We start from the raw sequence: 20,703 nt of genomic DNA, 5'->3' as shown, positions 1-20,703 counted from the left end.
AAATACTCTTTCAGACAAAGAAGGTATTGATTTCCTGTTTGTGCCGTGGGTCTGCTTCAGTTTCTTAGGTAGTAAAACAAACAGCACCGTCACTTGGTGCTCGGACACTCTCTGGTATTTGAGGTTTTAGCCCCTTATTATGTGGAAAATTAAATTACTGCCTTGGTTCTCAGATTCTGGAAAGTTTGAGAACAAGTGGCTTAAATTTCAAAAACAACAAGGTATTTAATGAAGCTTTCATAGAATAAAATGAAACTCTCAGGAGTAATTTATTTTTCCAAAATTCTCTTTTATTAGCTTTAATTTCAAATATAAATCAAGTCAAACCAAACTATCTATCTATCCATCCATCCATCATGATACAGCTTTACACAGAAGACAATATAAAACAAAAGCCAATAATGAATACATAATTAAACATGCTCTACAAAAAGTGCAACTTTCGACCAGGGCTGTGGAGTGGGTTTGATTATAAACAGGTTACAAAGGAAGAAATGCATAGTGTACAGTGTAAGGCATTCCCTCCATTTGCTATGTGCATTGCACTGAGAACTTTGAGAAGAAATGTCTCATTTCACAAAGATGCCATGATACTATGTGTCGCTAAAACTTACAGTAAGCATGAGAGGTTCCGATGGCCCCCGTCTGCTCCGCTCTGTGTGAAATGGACATTTTCTGGTGTTGCTGTGAAGACAAGGGCAGGGAACCTGGCTCAGATTTCTATACCGGAACTACCTGCACTTCTGCACCTCTCCATACCCCAGCCACTGCACTGTGCTGGAATATGACATTGTTTTGTACAATGAAAATGACTATAAATGACTGTAGAGAAAGGCGAGGGCTAGTCCTGTCTTCTACTCTTTCATGTGGTGAACACACAGAAGATCCCGGCTGCTCCTGGAGGTGATGTAAATACGCCCTGTGGTCATGATCACATTCAGCCTCATGTGGCTGTGTATAATAGGGCTCCTCTCCCAGCACGTGGTGGGGGGGGGGGGCTGACAGTAGAAGCCCTCATATCCTCCATGGGATGCAAAGACAGTAATCACAGCTTTATTGTCCCTGACTCTCCTGGGTCTGTTCTTCCCACCCAGCAACTGGGAACAGCAGGGGATCTCGACCGAAGACAGAAGCAGCGCGTCCACAGCCGCCCCGGCGTCCCCCGGCTCCCCGAGGGTCCCAGACACCCCCAGCTCGCTGACTCGCGTGCCGTCCACCAGTCGTGGCTACGACCTACAGGAGCGCCGCCGCACGGGTAACATGACGGGAGCTGAGCAGGCCCGGTACCAGCGGATCCCCACGGATGAAAGCGAGGCCCAGATGCTGGCCACCGTGGACCTGGACGGGATCAAAAGTGAGTTCTGGTGTGGGGACCTGCAGGGCACCAGGACCCCAACCTCAGCTGTGTACCATAGTGAACCATAGTGAGCAGGTGGAACGTACCATTAAGGGATAAATATAAAAATATATAAAAGAGAATTTATAGTTTAAATTTACGATATAAAATTACGAAATAAAATCATATTAGGCTACAACATAGATTTTTAAAAAGCAATAATGTACAATAATGTACAATAATGTAAATTTAACAGGAGCATTTTTGGCTCAACAATTAAGAAACCGTGAAAAACATTTAAGGAAATATGACGAACAATTTTTGTGTCTTTTCTGTTTTATTTTTTTTTGTGTTTTGCACATCAGGGCCAATATACTTAAATTTGTTCGCATGAAACTAACAAATTAGCCACTGACGATGTTATGGGTTTCTACAGCAAGAGAAATAATAATATTGTAGGCTAGTATATTTTATACAAAATAAAATATGAACCTTTTCAGTATTGTACAAAGTACAGAAATGGTTTTTCAGGTCCTGCCTGTAGCCTTCAACATGATATTTCATTGTGTGTTTTTAAGTAAAATTAAGTTAGTTAATTCTTATGTTCATTATAAAAGGATACACCATTAATTGGCATTTTTGGTCTAAGTAATTTCCTGAGTCATCAGGCGCTAGTCATGTTTTTTCTGGTTTCATGTGAAGTTGCACAATAAACCAAACTATATGCTTGAATGCTAGAGAACTGCACAAAATGTTTAAGTTTTTAGAATCATTCGTTTTCTGAAACTTTTTCTTGTCTCTGTAGGGGTAAATAGGATGTATACAAACATTGTCGTTGTTTGCAATGTTACATAGTACCGTTGGGAAGCTTCACATAATTATTGAATGACGTTTTGTGCAGTGCGCAGTATTGGTGTATATCATATTTTTCAGGTTTAGGGTTGCTGTGATCTTCTCATTGCAGCCTTTCCGTTTCATAAGGCTTCTCAGATGACTAATCATTAAAGAGCATGTTGGTCTTCAATCTGTCACCCAGGTGTGATACTGTGTTCTGTTTTTGCAAACTGGTAACTTCAGAATATTTACTGACCATATTCATCACAGTCGTGGGAAGGATCTCAGCTATTTGTGTCTGCTGTACAGTGTATAGTCCAAGGGGGACCCTTGCTTTGTGTCCATTTATTTACCTGCTTAGCTGTTCTTTCCGGCAGGTTTGAACCAGTTTGGTTCTAGGGCCACTGTTGCCCAGGTGAAAGATCGTGGAGCAACATTGCAGTTGCCCTTGAGATCTTATTTTTGACTTAATATATGAGTGTGAACAGAAACTCTGCATATTAAAACTTTAGATGGAAATCACAAAATACACACTTTTTTGTTCTTTTATTATAGACCAACACTGTTTCATTCTCCCTTCCCTCTGAATTTTGTTCCTGTTGAACTTTTAAAGTTGTCTTCATAATTTACTCCTTAACTTTAATCTGTTCTTCTACCACCGCTATGTTTTATGTACACTTCCAGAGGAGTGCAGAGCCAGGGGCCAAGTGATTTAAAGGCCACTGAAACAGAACGAGGCAGACTGTACGGAGGAGCCCTGTGACGTAGAGGCACCCCCTTGGCCCATGGGGGAAGGGTAGTAAAGTCAGAGACGGGTGGGTAAAGGCAGTTAGATTTCCCGCTTGTGAGCCTCTGTCAGCTGAAAGCCCTGGATCCAAAACCAGCACGACTGAACAATCATTCAAACATCCAGTCACGGCACATCGCCCCTCTTCAGGCCCGCAGGATAAATTTTTGTGGAGGGGACCAAACAGTGAGCAAAAGGTCTCAACTCTTAAGCTTTTCCAGCCATGCTTGATGAGGCATTCGGCGTGATTTAATATACAGTGGTACCTCAGTTTTCTGAATGCGAACTTTTTAGGAGTTCTGAACGGATTAAGTTCGAGTTCTGAGGTACCACTGTACTAATATATTACTAAACATTTTGACTGACACTAGCCGACACACATACAATGTTACAGTGTTGTCTGGTATGGAGTTGTCAATCACCCAGAAATGAAGTAGTTTTCTTTGTTGCAGTAACAAATTAGCCTATCACAGATCTGGGAAAATGATGCTGACAACTGTATCCAACATAGGCTTGGTATAGATTAAGCCTATATATAATTTACTTCTACTGTGACAGATCTTTGCTTTTGCGGGTTGTTTTTCTGTATTGCATACCGCTGTGGTCCGTGTGACCAAACTGCATCCGGTACAATTTAAGGCACCTTAGTTCTCAACTTCAAGACCCAATAGAAAGGATGCGCTAATTAAGTTACAAATCTAGCACGTATAGATGTTTTTCAGTAAAATGTTTTAGACAGTGACATCGATGTTTTGAGTTATTTATCCTTAGCTAAATCGGTAGGTCATCCTGGAAGTAAACCATTTTAAAGCCATGTATAGGCTAATAGGAATGCGTACATTTTACTCTGCTTACTTACAAACGAGATCGAGAAAAACGGTGGGAACGCGCGTGCACCGGCACGGGGATGCGCGCGCTTGTGAGGCGACTCCTTCCTGCAGCAAACACATGTGAGCAGGTCTATAGTTTCATGAGTTCAAACAGCACGGTATTTAACCCAGTTTATGGATGATACTTATCAGTTTTGTTATCTTTTCCCCTCAAAAGTGGGGGTACGGGTCAGACCCCTGCCCCTTTTCCTTAAGTGATACAATCTGGCTCCCGGGTCTTGTATGAAAAGTCAGTAAGTCTTTATAGGCTATATTAATAATCATAAAAATAATCAGATACCTATCAATTAGAAGCGTAAATCTGACATAACAAGTTGATTCGACAACGATCCACAACCTATTCAAAGCATCATGAGAACGATTCGATATTTTGATATAATTGAGGACAAGTAACTGGAGGAACTATTTACATAATGGTATGCATTAAATAAGCTGAAACTGTGCCTACCTGGTATCACGGACCTCGGTGGTTCACGCACCGGGACGAGCCATATCTTCCGCAACTCCGCAGTTTAGGTCCAAGGTTAGTATCACCGACAGCAAAATGACATGTCGTCCCAACACCGACGATAAAACGTGCAGGGGAAAGATTCAATTGTTCCACGGTGTCTGGGCTTTTCTCCACTGCCCCCGGGCGGTAATGCCCGGTAATAGTCTATGTCCTGCTCCCGATAATTATATAAACATTTATACTGCCCAGGGGGGAAATATACTTGAACATTACAGTCAATTCTGCAAATTAAAACCCGATGTCTCAGTATCGATCTGCCCATCGCTACTCCGTAGGCTCTTTACAGATAAACTGCTCATCTCTCCAGATCCTTTACAGCCATTAACAGATCGATAACCGGATGATACGGAGATGGAACCGGCGAACTCAGTGCTGATTTCTTACTGCTTAGAGCCACGTTGACGTCACCGTTTCATGTGATTTGCCATGTTTATCTTGTTGCCGAAGTATTTCATTTATGTCCTACACTTTCTGTCAGGAGTGCTGCCTGTCTTCCGTGAAGTTTCTAAATGCCTGATTTGGAGTGAGGAGCATCCAATAATCTCTCGCTCATTGTAGCGTTAGCCAACAGCTTGAGCATTTATGATGGCGCCTCACCTTAGCATCGAAACAGACCTTGCTGCTCTGTCCAGGAGTGGATTGTTGATCTGTAGGATATCTATGGAACTTATAACTATAAAAAGTATTTTATCGTCTGATATGCAAATTTATTGGAAATTATTTTAGTCGATTACAGTACTCCAAAATCTATGCAGCTGAATTGCCTCTTTCATATAGATTAGTCGATTTTTACAACCCTTATGGTAAAAGTGTAAATCAGGAATTCCTGTACAGTATAGTGCATTCATATATGTTAAATCGAGCCAGGAAATGCAACATTTTGGGCATTAAATACATACTTAAAATACTGCTATATAGCCAGTATTATCTTTCAGAGAGGATCTACTGTCCCACTTTTTTGGCCTGCATGTAGTTTTTGTGATTGTTGTGTTTGGCCTCTCTCAGGGTTCAAGACAATGTCAGGGATGCCTTCGATATATCTGGCCTTTGTTCTCTCTGACTTTGCACAATCCAAATCAGCCTGGGAAACTTTCTTTGGAGCTGGCTGGCTCTCAGCTCCAGGAATTATTAGATCACTTCTGGTTCATGGTTCATTAGGCAGGCTTTAACACCTCCACTTTTCAATCGTCAACAGTACAAGCCCATTATGGTTGCTGTGGAGTCAGGCTATTCCAGCCTCTTCTCAATGAGCATGTTGGGGTCATGGCTTTGTGACTGGGACAGTTCACCCCTACTCTTTTTGTACTTCTGTTGGAATCACAGGCATGCTGGATTTTCCACATTCAAGCTTCAGGTCTGGAAGAGGGCACTGGATGTTGCCAATTGACACTGGCCATTATTTCTAGTGTTCCAGGTTTGAGAAGAAGAACAATTTTGCAGTCAGATTAGGCCAAAATGGTTAATTGCAGATCTCTTTCTTATGGCTGTTGGTCTTTATCAATTCATCTTGCTCTCGCATAGTCATTGTCCATTAGTCAAAAAGCTACAGTGCATGCATGCATCTCCAAGCTTAACTTTCCAGGCACTTAGAGCTAACTGGCTGTTTAATCTTTGAGACCTCAGCCTTTTAAAATGGCACCTTCATACCTCTGCATTGGAGGCTGAATTCTCCACCAGATTGCATGCCTTTCTGGACCACATAATGTGAACTTCATCCATTGATTTGTCAAAATAAAAAGCCGCCATTGATCCTCCCGGGTTTCTCTGGTGCGGAAGATTGAACCTCCCATTGCCTCTGCTTTCTGCTCTTCGGTGTCTTGGGATGCTGCCTGATAGTCGGACTCTAGGGTGCAAGAGGCTAAAGCCTAGGTCATACTTCACTTCTCCGCATGCTCTTTCGGGCTGGGGATGGTCGTCTGCGCAGCAGCTTGTGTTCATACTTCCTTCGACTGTGGATGCGGATGGTTGCGGTCCATGCATGTATATGGCGGTGATATTACATCAGACCAGGAGGGGGCAGATGTATTGCAACAAACACAAATACAAGCAGCGTAGTGAAACGGGTAAACTTTTATGAACAGTTCTAAAGTTATTAGTCAAGGCATGGGCAGTATTACGGAAATAAGGCATACCACGGTATTTTTAAATTCTTATGACAAAATCAGCCAGGACCCCAACCGCTCAGCACATTTTATTGGCAAGATTTCAAAATGTCAGAATAGTGCTGTTTTTTAGAATACCGTATACCTCGGAATAATGTCTGGACAGTATGAAAAATTAGATATGCAGGTACCTCCGACCCTCCTCAATAGCTGCTCACCATAATTATTACAACTATTTTTCCTCTACACTTTTGTCATTGACCACTTATCTCTGAAAGTTGGTGCTGGGGAAGATGGTGGTGCAGAAGGTAGTGCTATCGTTCGCCAACAAGAGAGTTGCAGGTTTGAGCCCTGGTTTCTCCTGACTCCATCAAAGTGTCCTTGAGCAAGACACTGAACCCCAAATTGCTCCTGGTGTGCAGGTTGGCGCCTTGCATGGCAGCCTTTGCCATCGGTGTATGAATGTGTGGTATGGATGGGTGAATGTGAGGCATATATTGTAAAGTGCTTTGAGTACTCGTAGGAGTAGAAAAGCGCTATATAAATGCAGTCCATTTACCACCTACTGGAAATACCTAATCAATTATCTTGCACATACACGATTGATGTGCATGGATGTGAAAGGGTTCTGCTAAACATAGAAATTTGGGTTACACTCGCACCAACCCCTGATGACAAAATTTACAGCATGTCCCCTCGTCTACAACTGAAAGTGCACGTGAAAAAGTGAAGTATGAATTGGCCTTAAGGCAAAGAAGTAATCAGAGCACACAAAATCATTTGTATGGTCATTGTGTGCCTGGAGCAGTATTGTCATTCCAAGGACCGTCTTGTGTTTTCTTGCAAATTGGAGTACTGTGACTCATGGAATAGTTACAGATTCTGTAGTCAAGCATTCATAAAGAAACTGTGTCAGATCTGCTTTATGCTGAAAGGGTTGGGCACCAGGATCATGGGTAAGGAGAAAGTCTTAAAGTCTTCACATACTGACTATGTGGGAGGTCTAACTGCTCTAGAACAACTGGCTTTAACAAGTGAAATGGCATTTGGCATTATGTAAGTTTCTTTATTTTTCCTATGGTGTTTTTATTAATGCAAACCTCAGTTGGCAAAAGTGTTACCTGTTGCTGAGTGCATTAAAATGAGGGGTTTCATTTACAAACAATCCTCAGGCAGGAAGGCAAGTCGGATAGAGTCCAGAGGAGGAGGGTCAGGCCCTTAGTCCCTGTGTGTATTAATGTGAAACCCAAAACCCTTCGTAATGGCCCCCCTGGGAGCCCATAGGGTGAGGCTCACACACTGCCCCATTTGTTGTTAGAGGGAAATGACGGCCTCTGCGTCCTCACTCCCAATACAAACTCACGCTCACACGATTTCCGTACCGTCTTCCCTGCCTAAATGGCTGGTCACGTACCTTCAGTACTCAGCCAGCCTCGAAATGCAATGCCACAGCAGGGGTGGGGGGGGTGTGGGGACAAAGACAGGGTGTTCACTCTTTGACTGGAGTGAGGAGGAGGGAGATTTGATCTATGGGGTGAGGTCACTACAGAGAGCGTGTTCCAGGTACTTGTTGTCCTTGTTTTTGGGAAAATCTGACTGCTGCTGGGGGATGCGGGATGGGGTTAGGCCTGAAAAAGTAGGCCTATCTCGTAACCTTCAGCCATGTCTCCAGGTGCATCAGTCTGGGGCTGCACCAGTAAATGTGCTCAAAGGTCTAGCTGTGATTGCCACTGAGAGCAGCCCAGACAAAGTCAAAATCTGGGTAACCGAGCAACAAATGGTTAGGTGGTAAATACCTTCAAGATGTTGATAGCCCAGGAAACTTCCTAGATCCCTTTCTTTTCCTTATTGCAGGTCCTGGTTTCTGATACCACCTTTCTAAAGCCTTAAATTTGTCTTTCTTGTGTGAAAGTGCAGCTTTGCTTCAGCAGATGAAAGTTGCCAGTCATCTGACTGCTTGCAGTTCATCTAGAGGGTTGTGTCAGATTCTGATCGGGCATAAACTCTGTGCTGTTACTAGGCCATCGCTTCGAGGACGTCCCAGGAGTCCGTCGGCATCTGGTCAGGAAGAGCACCAAGGGCCACATCGTCCATGTCAGCAAGGACCACAAGGAGCCCAGCACTCGCAGTCGAAAACTAGACCGTACCCCCCATGAGGTGAGTAGTCCTTCAAGAGTGCGCACAGAGTGCTTGAGCTTTGCTGAATATTCCTACAACAGTTGTCAATTTTTGTTTGCAGAGCAACTGAACGACACATAAAATATATATGCAGAATATGAACCCATGTGCAATTCTGAGATCACTTATTTAGAAACACCAAAAAACCTTTTTCCCCCACTGTCCTCATGCTCTGTCCTGTTCCTGAAATTGTATTGTTGGATGTTTGATGTTCATGTCTGCAGTAAAGAACCAAAAAAAAAAACAAAAAAAAAGATACCCCAAAAAACCTCTAACTTTGTCTCTGTTTTAGATCTGCTTCCTCCTTTTTCGACAGATAGAGTGAAAGAGGGAACACAATTAAAAATAGATGAATGACTTTCCTTTCACACACCAAGAGGGTGGGAGGGGGGAACAGGACAGGTAACCAGATACTGGGAACTCTTAAGTCTCAATCAGGAAGACATGTTTTATTAACAAGCTCCAGTCCCTGGCTGGCAAGTAAACACCAAATTTATCTCTGTGGGAGTGGGGGGTGTGTGTGTGTGTGTGTGTGTGTGTGTGTGTGTGTGTTAGCGGATTTGGGGGTAGAGGTGTAGGACTCCCCTGTGGGAGTCCGCAGTAGATAACCGTCCTCCGACCCCACATCTCCACTACTTGTGCCTCCAGTCAGAGGTTCTCAGCAGCTCCTGTTCCATGTGGGTGGGTATGGCCCGAATGGACTGCGTGGGCTGTGTGGCCCTCAACCACAAGGAGGTGAGGGTGTTGGGAAGCGCAGCCTAACCAGAATAGTCCTGTGTGCTTTCGGGTGTGTGTGTAGTAAGGTGGAGATAGATGGGAAGAAGGGGTGCCTCTAACAAAATGGTCTGTGTTAAGAAAAAATGAAGACGTGCTCTTGTTAAGCATGAAGAGTGTTAGCACCGGCTAAGTAGCAGGTGCACAAGTGTTGTGGGCACAGACAGGAGAGGTGATAGACACAAGCAGAAGTAGTTTACGAGTAGCTGTGAAGATCCTGCAGAGCAAAGCTAGGCATAGGTTTTGACATAGACTGCCTGCAATCTTTGTGCTGGGTTTACTTTAACTGTTCAACTAACAAATGTTCTGAAGTGCTTGTTCTTTGTGCCATTCCTTGGTTAATGGGCTCGGTTCGGTTAATGGGAGTATGAGAAGGTACTGCTGTGTCCTCTGGAAACTCCAACTGTGAGGTGGATGCAAGGATGCGGACATGGATCTGGGTTCACTTCTGACGCCTGTCTAAAATTGCTTTGCAGAATGAATAGTCCAGCAAGTCATTGTAATTTGGTTTAATATTTCATGGTTTTACTAAGAGCAAACTAAAGAGAATTTTTGTAAGGTCCTTTTCCTCCAAAAAGCATAAAAAACAAACCATTTGGATTGCCTGTTGTCTCCTATTTGCCACTACTGGTGGTTCACCTGCTCCTGATTAGACTAATGAGGCCTATTCAGGTGCAACCACTTGGAAGGTTTGTGGGAATAGCCTGATTGGCTGGCTAATGCAATTACCACAGCTCTTTGCAGACTTGCTGAACTGCCCTGAAGCTTGTTGAAATATCAAAGATTTGTTTTTGGTTCCATTACTAAAAGGCTTTTAATGAGAATTTAGTCAGTAGTCCTGCAGATAATAGTTGACTCCTTCACTTAGTCGCTTCATAGATGTTTTTAAATGCAAACCATACCCAGTGCTTAATTGTTAAATTTATGTTGTGGGCATCATACTGGGTTTTAATAGTATTTCAACTGCTAATGTTTTAATTGTTTTAATAGTTTTTTAGCTCCTCTACAATATGCCCACATAACCAGTGCTGCCATTGGCTTCTTGTAGCTTTGGGCAAGGCAGCCCTGTCGTATTTGATTTCCATTTTATGAAGCTGTAGTTCATGCTGTATACAGCCATGTGTCTGCTGATCAGCTGCTAGATAGATAAACAAGTGTAGTCAGCACAAGGTTGTACTCTGGGTGCCCACCTGAAGGTCAAGCATTTCTCAGTTCTGTCTGCCATCAAGTCATACTCTTCTGCTTGATTTAGGTGTTTGTGGAGCTGAACGAGCTGATCATGGACAAAAACCAAGAGATGCAGTGGCGGGAGACGGCCCGCTGGATCAAGTTTGAGGAGGATGTGGAGGAGGAGACGGACCGCTGGGGGAAGCCCCATGTGGCCTCGCTCAGCTTCCGCAGCCTGTTGGAGCTCCGCAAGACCATCTCTCATGGTGAGGGAGGAGGGCAGGAATAGAATGGAGGCGATAGGAGCAGAGCTACAGAATGGTTTGGGAAAGACCACTAATGGGCAGTAGAATAGGATGAATTTTTTTTTTTGTTTTTTTTTATAATTTTTTATTAGTATACCATGTTGGCTAGGAATGCATGAAAAGATGGTGACTAGCCTCTGTTTACTGACCATCACTGTAAGTGACATGTTGTGGATATTAGTAGCCTACACTGCTGACCTGGGGAACAGAATGATCCAGTGGTGTGCCTTTGAGCCAGTGAAATGGTGCATCTGTTGACCATGTGAACCAACCACATGAATTTCTCTTCAACTGTATAGGAGCTGTTCTCCTTGACCTGGACCAGAAGACTTTGCCTGGCATTGCTCACCAGGTGGTTGAGCAGATGATCATCTCTGATCAGATCAAAGCAGAAGACCGGGCAAATGTATTGAGAGCTTTGCTGCTCAAGCATAGGTATGGGAATGCATGCTTATAAAAGTAGGTATATCATCCAATTGTAGAATGGACATTTTAGAAAGAAATGTTTTCTGTACTGACCTAATATTTCTAATGTTGCTTTTCAGTTGTAGCATGTCTGTCATTTTCTCCTTAATTCTCTTCATCTTCCTCCACCAGTCACCCCAGCGACGAGAAGGAGCACATCACCTTCCCCCGGAACATCTCGACTGCTAGTCTAGGGTCTCTCATGGTTCACCACAGCAGTAACCACAGCGGCCAGCCGGAGTCGTCTGTCACAGACCCGCTCATGGGGCGCAGCAGAGCCAGTTCCGAGAGCGACACACACATTGACATTGACAAGCATGAGGTACCAGTCTGGTCACACACTTTCGGAAACAGGTCAAGCCATAACATTTTCTAGTGTTTGCTAAGGTGTCAACTAATTTATTAATATCAGACACTTCTTGTGTGGGTTTGCATAAATCACATTTGGGGACCAAAAGGACCCCAGAGTGTGGTAAAACAAACCTCCTTACTTTTGGAGACATCTTTTAATCCCCATTTGGATCAATTTTATAAAAATCTGTGAATGCAGTCAAACAAGTAAAAATGCCACAAGTCTTGTCTTGTATTTTGGTTGGTTACTTGTGGTTAGGGTATGAGTTAAGGGTGTCATGATTGAGATTAGGGTTTTGCCCATAGAAATGAATGGACAGTCCCCACAAAGATATGAGTCTCTCTCTCATATACTTGTATGATTTTTTTTAAAAATTATTATTCAAAGCTTAACCAGTCATAAAGATGAGATTGTGTTTATACTGCTTTATTTACAAAAAAATAATTCAGTGTATTAAAATGTGCACAGGCAGTGCAATAAATTAGGTGTACATTTGCTCCACATTGTATGTCAATGGATCTAAAAACAAAAGGGTATTAGTCGCATACTAACATCCCACAGACGTACAACTATCTAGAGTTGCATGTGGAAAAGATCCAAGTACTCACATTTACAACATTAACAAGGGTGAATACAGTTGCGCCAGGTTAGAAATTGCTACACTGCATATCAGGGAGGAGGAGTTGGCTGAAGATGCATAATGATCTAAAATGTTAAATACATATTAGAACAGTCACACTTTTTCTACAGAGTTTCTTGTTTATAGGTGGTGTTGAGTCTGACACACCTGCCTAGACTGGCTTCCGCATAGATCCACATCATGGAGAATGCTGACCTCGAAGGAGCCATCATTGTTGAAGACTATTTGTTTGTTTGGTGGATTTGACTTTCTGTGGCAGACTGTAGGCAGGTCTACCCTGATTTGAGATGTGGCTCTTATGCTTGCAGAAGGACACTAGCCAAATGATGGGTATGCATAAGTCCAAGTCCAAACACGAGTTAAAGCTACTAGAGAAGATACCTGAAAATGCTGAAGCCACTGTGGTCCTTGTGGGTGAGTGTCGTTGCTCCAGGAAGAATGTGTCAGTAAGAACATTTTAGTGCAGCACAACACATCACCCTTAAACTGAAGGCCAATAGCTACATGTCAGTGCATTAGATTCTCTTGGTTTTGGCCTTTCATCATATAGTTTTTTTGTATCCACAGTTAATTAACACATGCTAGAGGTTAGATTATACAAACGCTAAAAGAAATAATTGGATGTTTTATGAATGTGAATTGTGTTTGTTTGACTGTTGTTGCTCCCCAAAGGCAGTGTTGACTTCCTGGAACAACCTACTATGGCTTTTGTTCGACTGCAAGAAGCAGTGGAATTGGAATCCGTCTTGGAAGTTCCAGTGCCAGTCAGATTCCTCTTTGTTCTTCTGGGACCACCTAGCACCAACATGGACTACCATCAGATCGGCCGCTCCATCTCTACACTTATGTCCGACAAGGTAAGCAGAGTACAACTACATTCATATAATAGCGATGCTTAATTTCCCCGTGGGGATGAATAATCTTTTCACTACCCTATCTTGTTCTCCACAAGAGAGCGAGACAGACATGTATGCCAGTGAGAACAAGCTTAGGGGAGGGGGGGGGGGGGAGGTCACGGCATGGTTCAGCCATCGCCGGAGCAATTGTGGGTCAAAGGCCCAACTGGTGCTTTGGGATGCAAACTGGCAACTGTCCAATCACAAGTCCTTACCCACCGAACCACTGCTGACCCTAGCAGTTTACAATTACATCACAGCAGAAGCCATGTAGATCAAGAAGCATCTGTGATGGCAATCCATAAACGTTTATTGTATTCTTGGAATCTGAATGAGAAGCCCAGCAATGCCCCTGAAATTGCATGAACATACATTGATCTGATTACCTAGTTGCATCTAGTTCGAAGGACATAAGCCTTATGCTGTACTTGTGCTGAATAATAAACTTAGTTCCTAGTGCATCCTGTGTTTTCTTGTCGTAATTCCTGTATTTTTTTTTCTGTATATTTTTTACAAATAGGTTAGTATGCCTTGTATTCAAGGTAAAGTCGCTGCAAATCTTGTATATTAAAATTGTTTAAAGACACTGGGTGCCTACATCCATGCAGTCAAGTTTAAAAAATAAAAAATAAATAAATAAAAAATGGCATTTGATGATGACTTAGTCCCTTGATGGATTTAGTTGACAGTGAGAAGATTGGTGTAAAGAGATCTGTTACTCATGTGAAAGCACTCATCGTTCCACACCCTTCACTCAGCACTTCCATGAGGCGGCCTACCTTGCTGATGACCGGCAGGATCTGCTCACCGCCATCAACGCCTTCCTAGACTGCAGCATCGTGCTGCCACCATCCGAGGTGGACGGGGAGGAGCTGCTACGCTCCGTGGCGCGCTTCCAAAGGGAGATGCTGAGGAAGCGTGAGGAACAGGAGGTCAAACTGCTGGCCAAGGAGCCCACGGCCATCGAGGACAAAGGTGTGGAGAAACGGGACATTCAAATTGATCCCTATTCATTCAAATTCTGAAGGGTCTGCTGTGGCATTTCTGTAACTTGCCTTGTAGCAAATAACTGTATAGCTCTATAACTGTTTGCCTATTGTGGTGTATCCAAACAAATAGGAGGAGAAAACTCTCGGAATAGGACAGATTTTTATTCTCTGCCACCTGTTTCCAGAATGACTACCCTTTCTGCTGTGAAATTTGAGATACTGTCTACATAACTTCATTTAGACGGTAATGCCATTGGAGCATCATTTTAATTCTCATAAGATGCGCAATGATGTTGAATCTACACTACTTAAAGTTTATGAAAAACAAGTGAAGTGGCATCACCATAAAATAAGTCTGAAGTGGGGGTGGACCTAGTGATTCATTAAAGATGTAAATATAGCACAGGTGCTTTTCAAGTTGCATTTTAACTCCTTGTAAATGATGAGTTTAAGATCAATCCAGGAAACCGTGCAGCTGGTTTCAAACACAAGGGGACTGCCAAGGGCATCAAGGATGTGAATTTTCTTCTTATTCAGTTTGCTCCTTTTTCCACTCAAGTCCATCCTGTTTGCACCTTCCTGCTGACCTGTGTGACATACTTCCGCAGCTAATTGCATTAAATAAGCTCATCTCCCCCACAGCTTTCGTTACTTCCTTGAAGCCCTGTGATGACCCTTTACGGAGAACCGGGAAGCCGTTTGGCGGCTTGATTCGGGATGCCAAGCAGCGCTACCCCAGATATATCAGCGACTTTAGGGACGCCCTAAATCCCCAGTGCATGGCCGCTGTCATCTTCATCTATTTCGCTGCCCTGTCTCCAGCCATTACATTTGGAGGACTGCTGAGTGAGTAAGAACATACAATCAAACCCACCTGGAACCTTTCTGGGACTTTCAGTCCACTCTAGTTCACTATATATCCATTTACATGCTTCAGGGTTGCAGGGATCCGGAGCCTATCCTGGAAGCTATGGGTGCAAGGCATGGAATAATCCAGCATGGGGTGCTGACCCATCACAGGACACATACACCATTCAGACCTATGGGGAATTTGGCAAAACCAGTTAACCTCAGCATGTTTTTTTGACTGTGGGAGGAAAATGTATTACATTACAGGAAACACCATAAAAACACAGGGGAAACATGCAAACTCAACACACGGAGAGCCACGGTGGAAATTTGAACCATGATCCCAGAGGTGGGAATAGGCCAGTATTAACCACTGCAGCACAGTGCCACCCATAGTTCACTGTATTTATAGAAACATAATTTTGAATGGGGGGGGGGGGGGGGGTCAGCAAACAGCAGTGCAGCCTCCCTCTTCCAGGCCTGGGGGTTTGAATTCTGCCCTGCTCTGAGTGAGGGGAGTTTGCGTCATCTCCCCGCGTTGCATGGGTACCCACTGTGTAATCAGATTAATTTTTTTTCCCCTCACAGTTCAAGAACATGTGGTGTGCCTAAATTACCCGTAGTGAGACTGTTGATGCGCATCCTGCGATTGTCTAGGGGGTTCCCCTGCCTCGTGTCCTACACTTGTGCCTCTGCAATTTTGGAGAAGCCGCTGGAGAATGGATTTCTCCTATGTCTTTTGGAATAATGATGTGATATGGATTGTACATGGGCAACATTTTTCTTCTTCAAGTGGGGGACATAAAAAGGGCCATAATTCAAACAGGGAACTAATGTTATTGGCCAAAGAGATGTTTTGGATCGGCGAATGATGGAGAGGGGGCAGTTCAAGGGCTGCTCATCTTTCATCTGGGGCCAGTGTCCCTTTGGTCCTGCCCCATTATATGTCTTGGCACTGTACTTTTCTGACTGGAGTTTCAGTGTGGCCCCTCCTCTTTTTCTAGGTGAGAAGACTGGTGGTCTTATCGGTGTGTCTGAGCTGATCGTAGCCACGTGCGTTCAGGGTGTGCTGTTTTGCTTGCTGGGTGCTCAGCCCCTCCTCATCGTAGGCTTCTCTGGTCCCATCTTAGTGTTTGAGGAGGCATTCTATTCGGTGAGTCAATTTGCCCATTAGCAGCCGACCACAGTGTTCCAGGTGCATAACCGGGGAGGTGTTCAAACACTATCTGCAGCATGTGAATTTGTGAGTCTGCCATGCAATCCTAGCTCAGCAGATATCTAGATGTTAAATTATCCCTGGGGGAAATTCTTCTGCATTCAGCAATGAAATCCATAAAGTGCATAGATACAAATGTATAGTGCGAAACAAAGACGAAGGACAGCACACAAATTGAAAACAAGTACACTGTACACCAACAGAATGTTGTGCAAAGAGTATTGTACCGGAATCTTCTATTTCTATTGATTTATGTTTTCTGTTTCTTTGCTGCTCCAGTTTTGTGAGGGGAATGGCATGGAGTACCTGACAGGGCGGGTTTGGATCGGATTCTGGCTCATCTTGATCGCGGTCCTGACTGTGGCTTTCGAGGGCAGCTTCCTGGTGCGCTTTGTGTCACGCTTCACGCAGGAGATCTTCTCCATCCTCATCTCCCTGATCTTCATCTATGAGACCTTCTCAAAGCTGGCCAATGTAAGAGGCATCCAAATCTTTCCGGTGCTGTGAAAATCTATGCTGTGAAATGTATACCTGACCCAAGTGCTTATGCCAGAGGAGTTGTATTCCATTGACTGAGTAAAACCACTGAAATGTTCTGTCAATTTTACATTTTAACAGCTGCTTGATGGGCTGTGTTGTCACCTCTCGATCTGGTCTTGAGTCAATAAGTGTTTTGCGTCGCAAACATTACTGCCTGTTAAGACGTAATAAGATGTCATTTAGCAGCACTGTAGCCAGCAGTACAGCATATAACATGCATAGACAAGAACAAATGTAGACAGAGCACAATATACAAGAAGTATGAGACTAAAAGCATGTACAATGCAAAATACAAAAGAGGTCCAAATAGCAAAATGAATTATAACCAGATCCATAGATTCTACTGCACATTTGTGTGGGGGAGGTATACCATTTAAATAGACAAGGTGGGGTATGGTGTGGGGCATGAGGGGGATACAGCTGAAGACGGGACAGTCTGGCAACAGCTGTGGGTAAGAAGCTGATCTTTAGCCTTGATCTGTGGGCACAGATGAACCTGTAGCATTCGCCTGATGATGAGAGTTTGAATAAGCAGTGACCAGGATGGGATGAGGTTTATCAGGCTAGCTGTCACACAACACGGAAACAGCGGACCGATGGGCTCCACGTGTGTCTGCTCAGATCTTCCAGGAGCACCCATTGCGGCGATGCTCTGTGGATAACGGCACAGAGCTGAATGCCACAGACCGGCACGTCTTTGTGGAGAACCCCGCCGCCGTGCATCTGCTGAATGACACCGGGAGCCGGGACCCAATCATAGTGACGGGAGAGCCCAACACTGCCCTGCTCTCCCTGGTCCTCATGTCCGGAACCTACTTCATTGCCTTCTACCTACGCAAGTTCAAGAACAGCGCCTTATTTCCTGGAAACGTGAGTAGGCTCAGGGCTCTCAGGGGTTGCAGGAGCGTTTGAAGTTGCTGGTTTAGAGGGCGCTTTATGAACTTACTAATTCTGGTTTTACTTCAGTGTAGCTGATGCTTATGCTGTGCCATGCAATAGTACTGTAAGTAAAGTGAACATTGACCAGGTGACATGCCCAAGGAGTATGCTCACTGTTCTTTTGGTCCTTAGATCCGCAGGATTATTGGCGATTTTGGCGTCCCCATTGCCATCCTCGTAATGGTGTTGGTAGATTACAGCATTAAAGACACCTACACCCAGGTGAGAGCCCCACATTGCCCACAAGTGGCCCACCGTAGTGAGCCCAGCTTGTCTCAAGGGCCATCTAGCTAAATATTCTTGCTTTTTGTACTGGAGGATTTGAGCACGTGGTTTTATGAGGGCCTGGAGTATAAGCGACTGTCCTGCCTGTGATCCCACACAGAAACTGAGTGTACCCAGTGGCTTCTCTGTTACACGCCCCGATAAGCGTGGCTGGTTCATCAGCCCACTGGGCTCTGATAAGCCGTTTCCTATCTGGATGATGGCAGCCAGCATCCTCCCAGCCCTGCTTGTCTTCATCCTCATCTTCATGGAGACACAGATAACCTCGTGAGTTGCATGACGTCCCCAATGCATCAATGAAAGTTCCACGTCTGTTTTACCCCACAAAAACTTCATTGGACCTCCCTGTGTACTTTCTTACCTTATAATGCCTGTTGAAATTTGACTGATGTTACTGATGCTGTAACATGAGATATACAGTGTAAAAATACAGTTGAGCTAAGTCTCCCACTGCCATTTTCCTCAGGCTGATAGTCAGTAAAAAGGAGCGCATGCTGGTGAAGGGCTCCGGTTTCCACCTGGACCTGCTGGTCATAGTGACACTTGGCGGCATGTCTGCACTCTTTGGGCTGCCCTGGATGGCAGCTGCCACAGTGCGCTCCGTCACGCACGTCAACGCCCTGACCATCATGAGCAAGGCTGTCGCCCCGGGAGACAAGCCCCGCATCCAGGAAGTCAAGGAGCAGAGGGTGACCGGGCTGCTGGTAGCCTTACTCGTAGGTGGGTCTTCCCAGTGACAATCTCCAATTATATGCGTCAGTTAAGCTCAAGCACATAAAACTGATTGGTAACAGACAACATGCTTTCATCATATTTCCCAGATGGAGAATACATACAGTTTTGAGACCAGTCCACTAATGCAGACACATCTTGTTGGTGTGATAACCCAAAAAAAAATATTTTTTTTTTTTTCCCCCAAACTTTGCGGACACAGCATATGATCAAATTTTGAGAGAAATTGCACCGAAATTGAAGCAAGTTGCTTGCTGCTTAGTCGCAGCAAAGGGTGACTGTAGAAGACCTGAGCATAATGGATACAGTATTATCCTTCAGCAGCATCTGGTTTTAGATGGATCATTTCTTTTAGTTTGAGTAAAGTGGCAACTTTAAGCATCCAACAGTGTAATGTCAAGATGAATACTGCAATTATGAGATGAAACGAGAACAGAAAATGGTGCATTTGATAATGTGTTCCCTGGTAATGTTACCTACTAGTGTTACAGAACAGATGAAATGAATATGGATGGTACATACAGTACCAGGCAAAACTTGGACACCCACCCATGGAAAGGTTTATTCTTACTATCTTCCATTTTAGAATAATTATAATGACATTGAAACTATAAAATAGGCCTAACTTATGAAATTATACACTGAGCAAAATTAGTATTTAAACACAAAAATGTATTTGTTGGGGGGGCAGCTCTGTAGGTTGGGACTCCGAAGGTTGCTGGTTCAAATCCCATGATTGGCAAAGTAATGCCTTGCTCAATGGCCCAGTGGTGGCCCTTAATCCCAGTTGCTCCAAGGATTGGCTGACCATGCTTTCTCCTCTAGGCCAGTTTCATGATATGACCTCCTGGGATGCTTCTCCAGCTGTCCTGAAGGAGGTCTCTCATATGTATGCTGAGCTCTCATTGGCCCCTTTTCCTTCACACTCTGGTCAAACTCCTCCCAAACCATTTCTTCTCTTTAGTTCAGGTGGTCAGGTCATGTGATGTGACACTGTCAGTCTCATTTGTAGCAGCTGGGCGTATCCAAATTTTTGATTGGTAATGTGTGCCAACAAAACAATAACCATACTGCATAAGCTGGTAAAGATCTATATGAAAGTGAATGAGAGAGATCTTCCCAGATCATTCCTCTTGCCATATTTTAGGCGAGGCAAACAGTATTGATCATATCCCTGTTGGCTCTGTATCTTTTAGGCCTGTCCATAGTGATCGGGGACCTCCTACGGCAGATTCCCATCGCGGTGCTCTTCGGGATCTTCCTCTACATGGGGGTGATGTCACTGAATGGCATCCAGCTTGCAGAGCGCTTTCAGCTGCTGCTCATGCCTCCCAAGTACCACCCCGACCACACCTACATCCGCAAGGTCAGCCAATAGGAAAAAGCGGTAGGAAAGGAGGGCAAAGACTGCTCTCGGAAGCAGCCAGTCACAGCCAGTGAGGTGATGAGCTCTGTGTGTGCTTGCAGGTGCGCACGCTGCGGATGCACCTCTACACTGGTATCCAGTTGGTGTGCCTCATTAGCCTGTGGGCTGTCATGTCCACTGCGGCTTCGCTGGCCTTCCCTTTCGTCCTGATCCTTACTGTCCCTGTCAAGATGTTTTTGCTGCCAAGGATCTTCAGCCCCCGAGAGATGCAATGTGTAAGTCACCCGCAACTGGTTGCAGCCAGTTTGAGTACACATTCACAATGACGTCAAGTTTTCTTTGTAATCTCTTCCAAGTACAGAGTACAAGGTGAGAGACAATTGTGTGTCTTTAGGACCACGGTGCAAACATACAATATGTAGTGCAACAAGACGGGTTAAATAGGGTTCAAATACAGCATATAGTGTAAAAAGACAGGACAGTGCAGTACACAGGACAGGAGATCAGTTACACTGGACCAGTTGCAGCATTATCAGTAGCAGAATTAAGA

At 44.2% G+C, this 20,703-nt stretch overlaps 1 protein-coding gene and 1 long non-coding RNA gene across 4 annotated transcripts in view; one reads left to right on the top strand and one right to left on the bottom strand.

Moving 5' to 3' along the window:
* LOC111841574 (anion exchange protein 2-like) overlaps positions 1 to 20,703 on the top strand; it is a 52,072-nt gene that overhangs the window by 27,784 nt on the left and 3,585 nt on the right. For 2 of the 3 annotated variants that reach the window (XM_023807412.2, XM_023807413.2), the window contains 18 exons: positions 1,095 to 1,354; positions 8,481 to 8,617; positions 9,287 to 9,373; positions 10,665 to 10,845; positions 11,184 to 11,319; positions 11,482 to 11,671; positions 12,650 to 12,755; positions 13,014 to 13,198; positions 13,996 to 14,212; positions 14,869 to 15,072; positions 16,080 to 16,228; positions 16,571 to 16,765; positions 17,453 to 17,701; positions 17,903 to 17,992; positions 18,156 to 18,322; positions 18,522 to 18,775; positions 19,984 to 20,153; positions 20,255 to 20,428. In XM_023807412.2, coding sequence (XP_023663180.2) covers positions 1,095 to 1,354; positions 8,481 to 8,617; positions 9,287 to 9,373; positions 10,665 to 10,845; positions 11,184 to 11,319; positions 11,482 to 11,671; positions 12,650 to 12,755; positions 13,014 to 13,198; positions 13,996 to 14,212; positions 14,869 to 15,072; positions 16,080 to 16,228; positions 16,571 to 16,765; positions 17,453 to 17,701; positions 17,903 to 17,992; positions 18,156 to 18,322; positions 18,522 to 18,775; positions 19,984 to 20,153; positions 20,255 to 20,428 — 3,151 coding nt within the window. The remainder of the gene's footprint in view (positions 1 to 1,094; positions 1,355 to 8,480; positions 8,618 to 9,286; positions 9,374 to 10,664; positions 10,846 to 11,183; positions 11,320 to 11,481; positions 11,672 to 12,649; positions 12,756 to 13,013; positions 13,199 to 13,995; positions 14,213 to 14,868; positions 15,073 to 16,079; positions 16,229 to 16,570; positions 16,766 to 17,452; positions 17,702 to 17,902; positions 17,993 to 18,155; positions 18,323 to 18,521; positions 18,776 to 19,983; positions 20,154 to 20,254; positions 20,429 to 20,703) is intronic. The other variant, XM_023807414.2, reaches the window with a different exon arrangement.
* Positions 269 to 4,916, bottom strand: LOC111841577 (uncharacterized). The gene is made up of 3 exons (XR_002837710.2): positions 4,296 to 4,916; positions 3,817 to 3,892; positions 269 to 1,338 (listed from the first exon to the last, which is right to left on the bottom strand). It is a non-coding gene; the product is annotated as an uncharacterized lncRNA (long non-coding RNA).

This window comes from Paramormyrops kingsleyae, chromosome 1, assembly GCF_048594095.1.
Source record: "Paramormyrops kingsleyae isolate MSU_618 chromosome 1, PKINGS_0.4, whole genome shotgun sequence".
NCBI lineage: Eukaryota > Metazoa > Chordata > Actinopteri > Osteoglossiformes > Mormyridae > Paramormyrops > Paramormyrops kingsleyae.
Note: the sequence above shows the minus strand (reverse complement) of the source record. Positions and strands in the feature narration are given on the sequence as shown.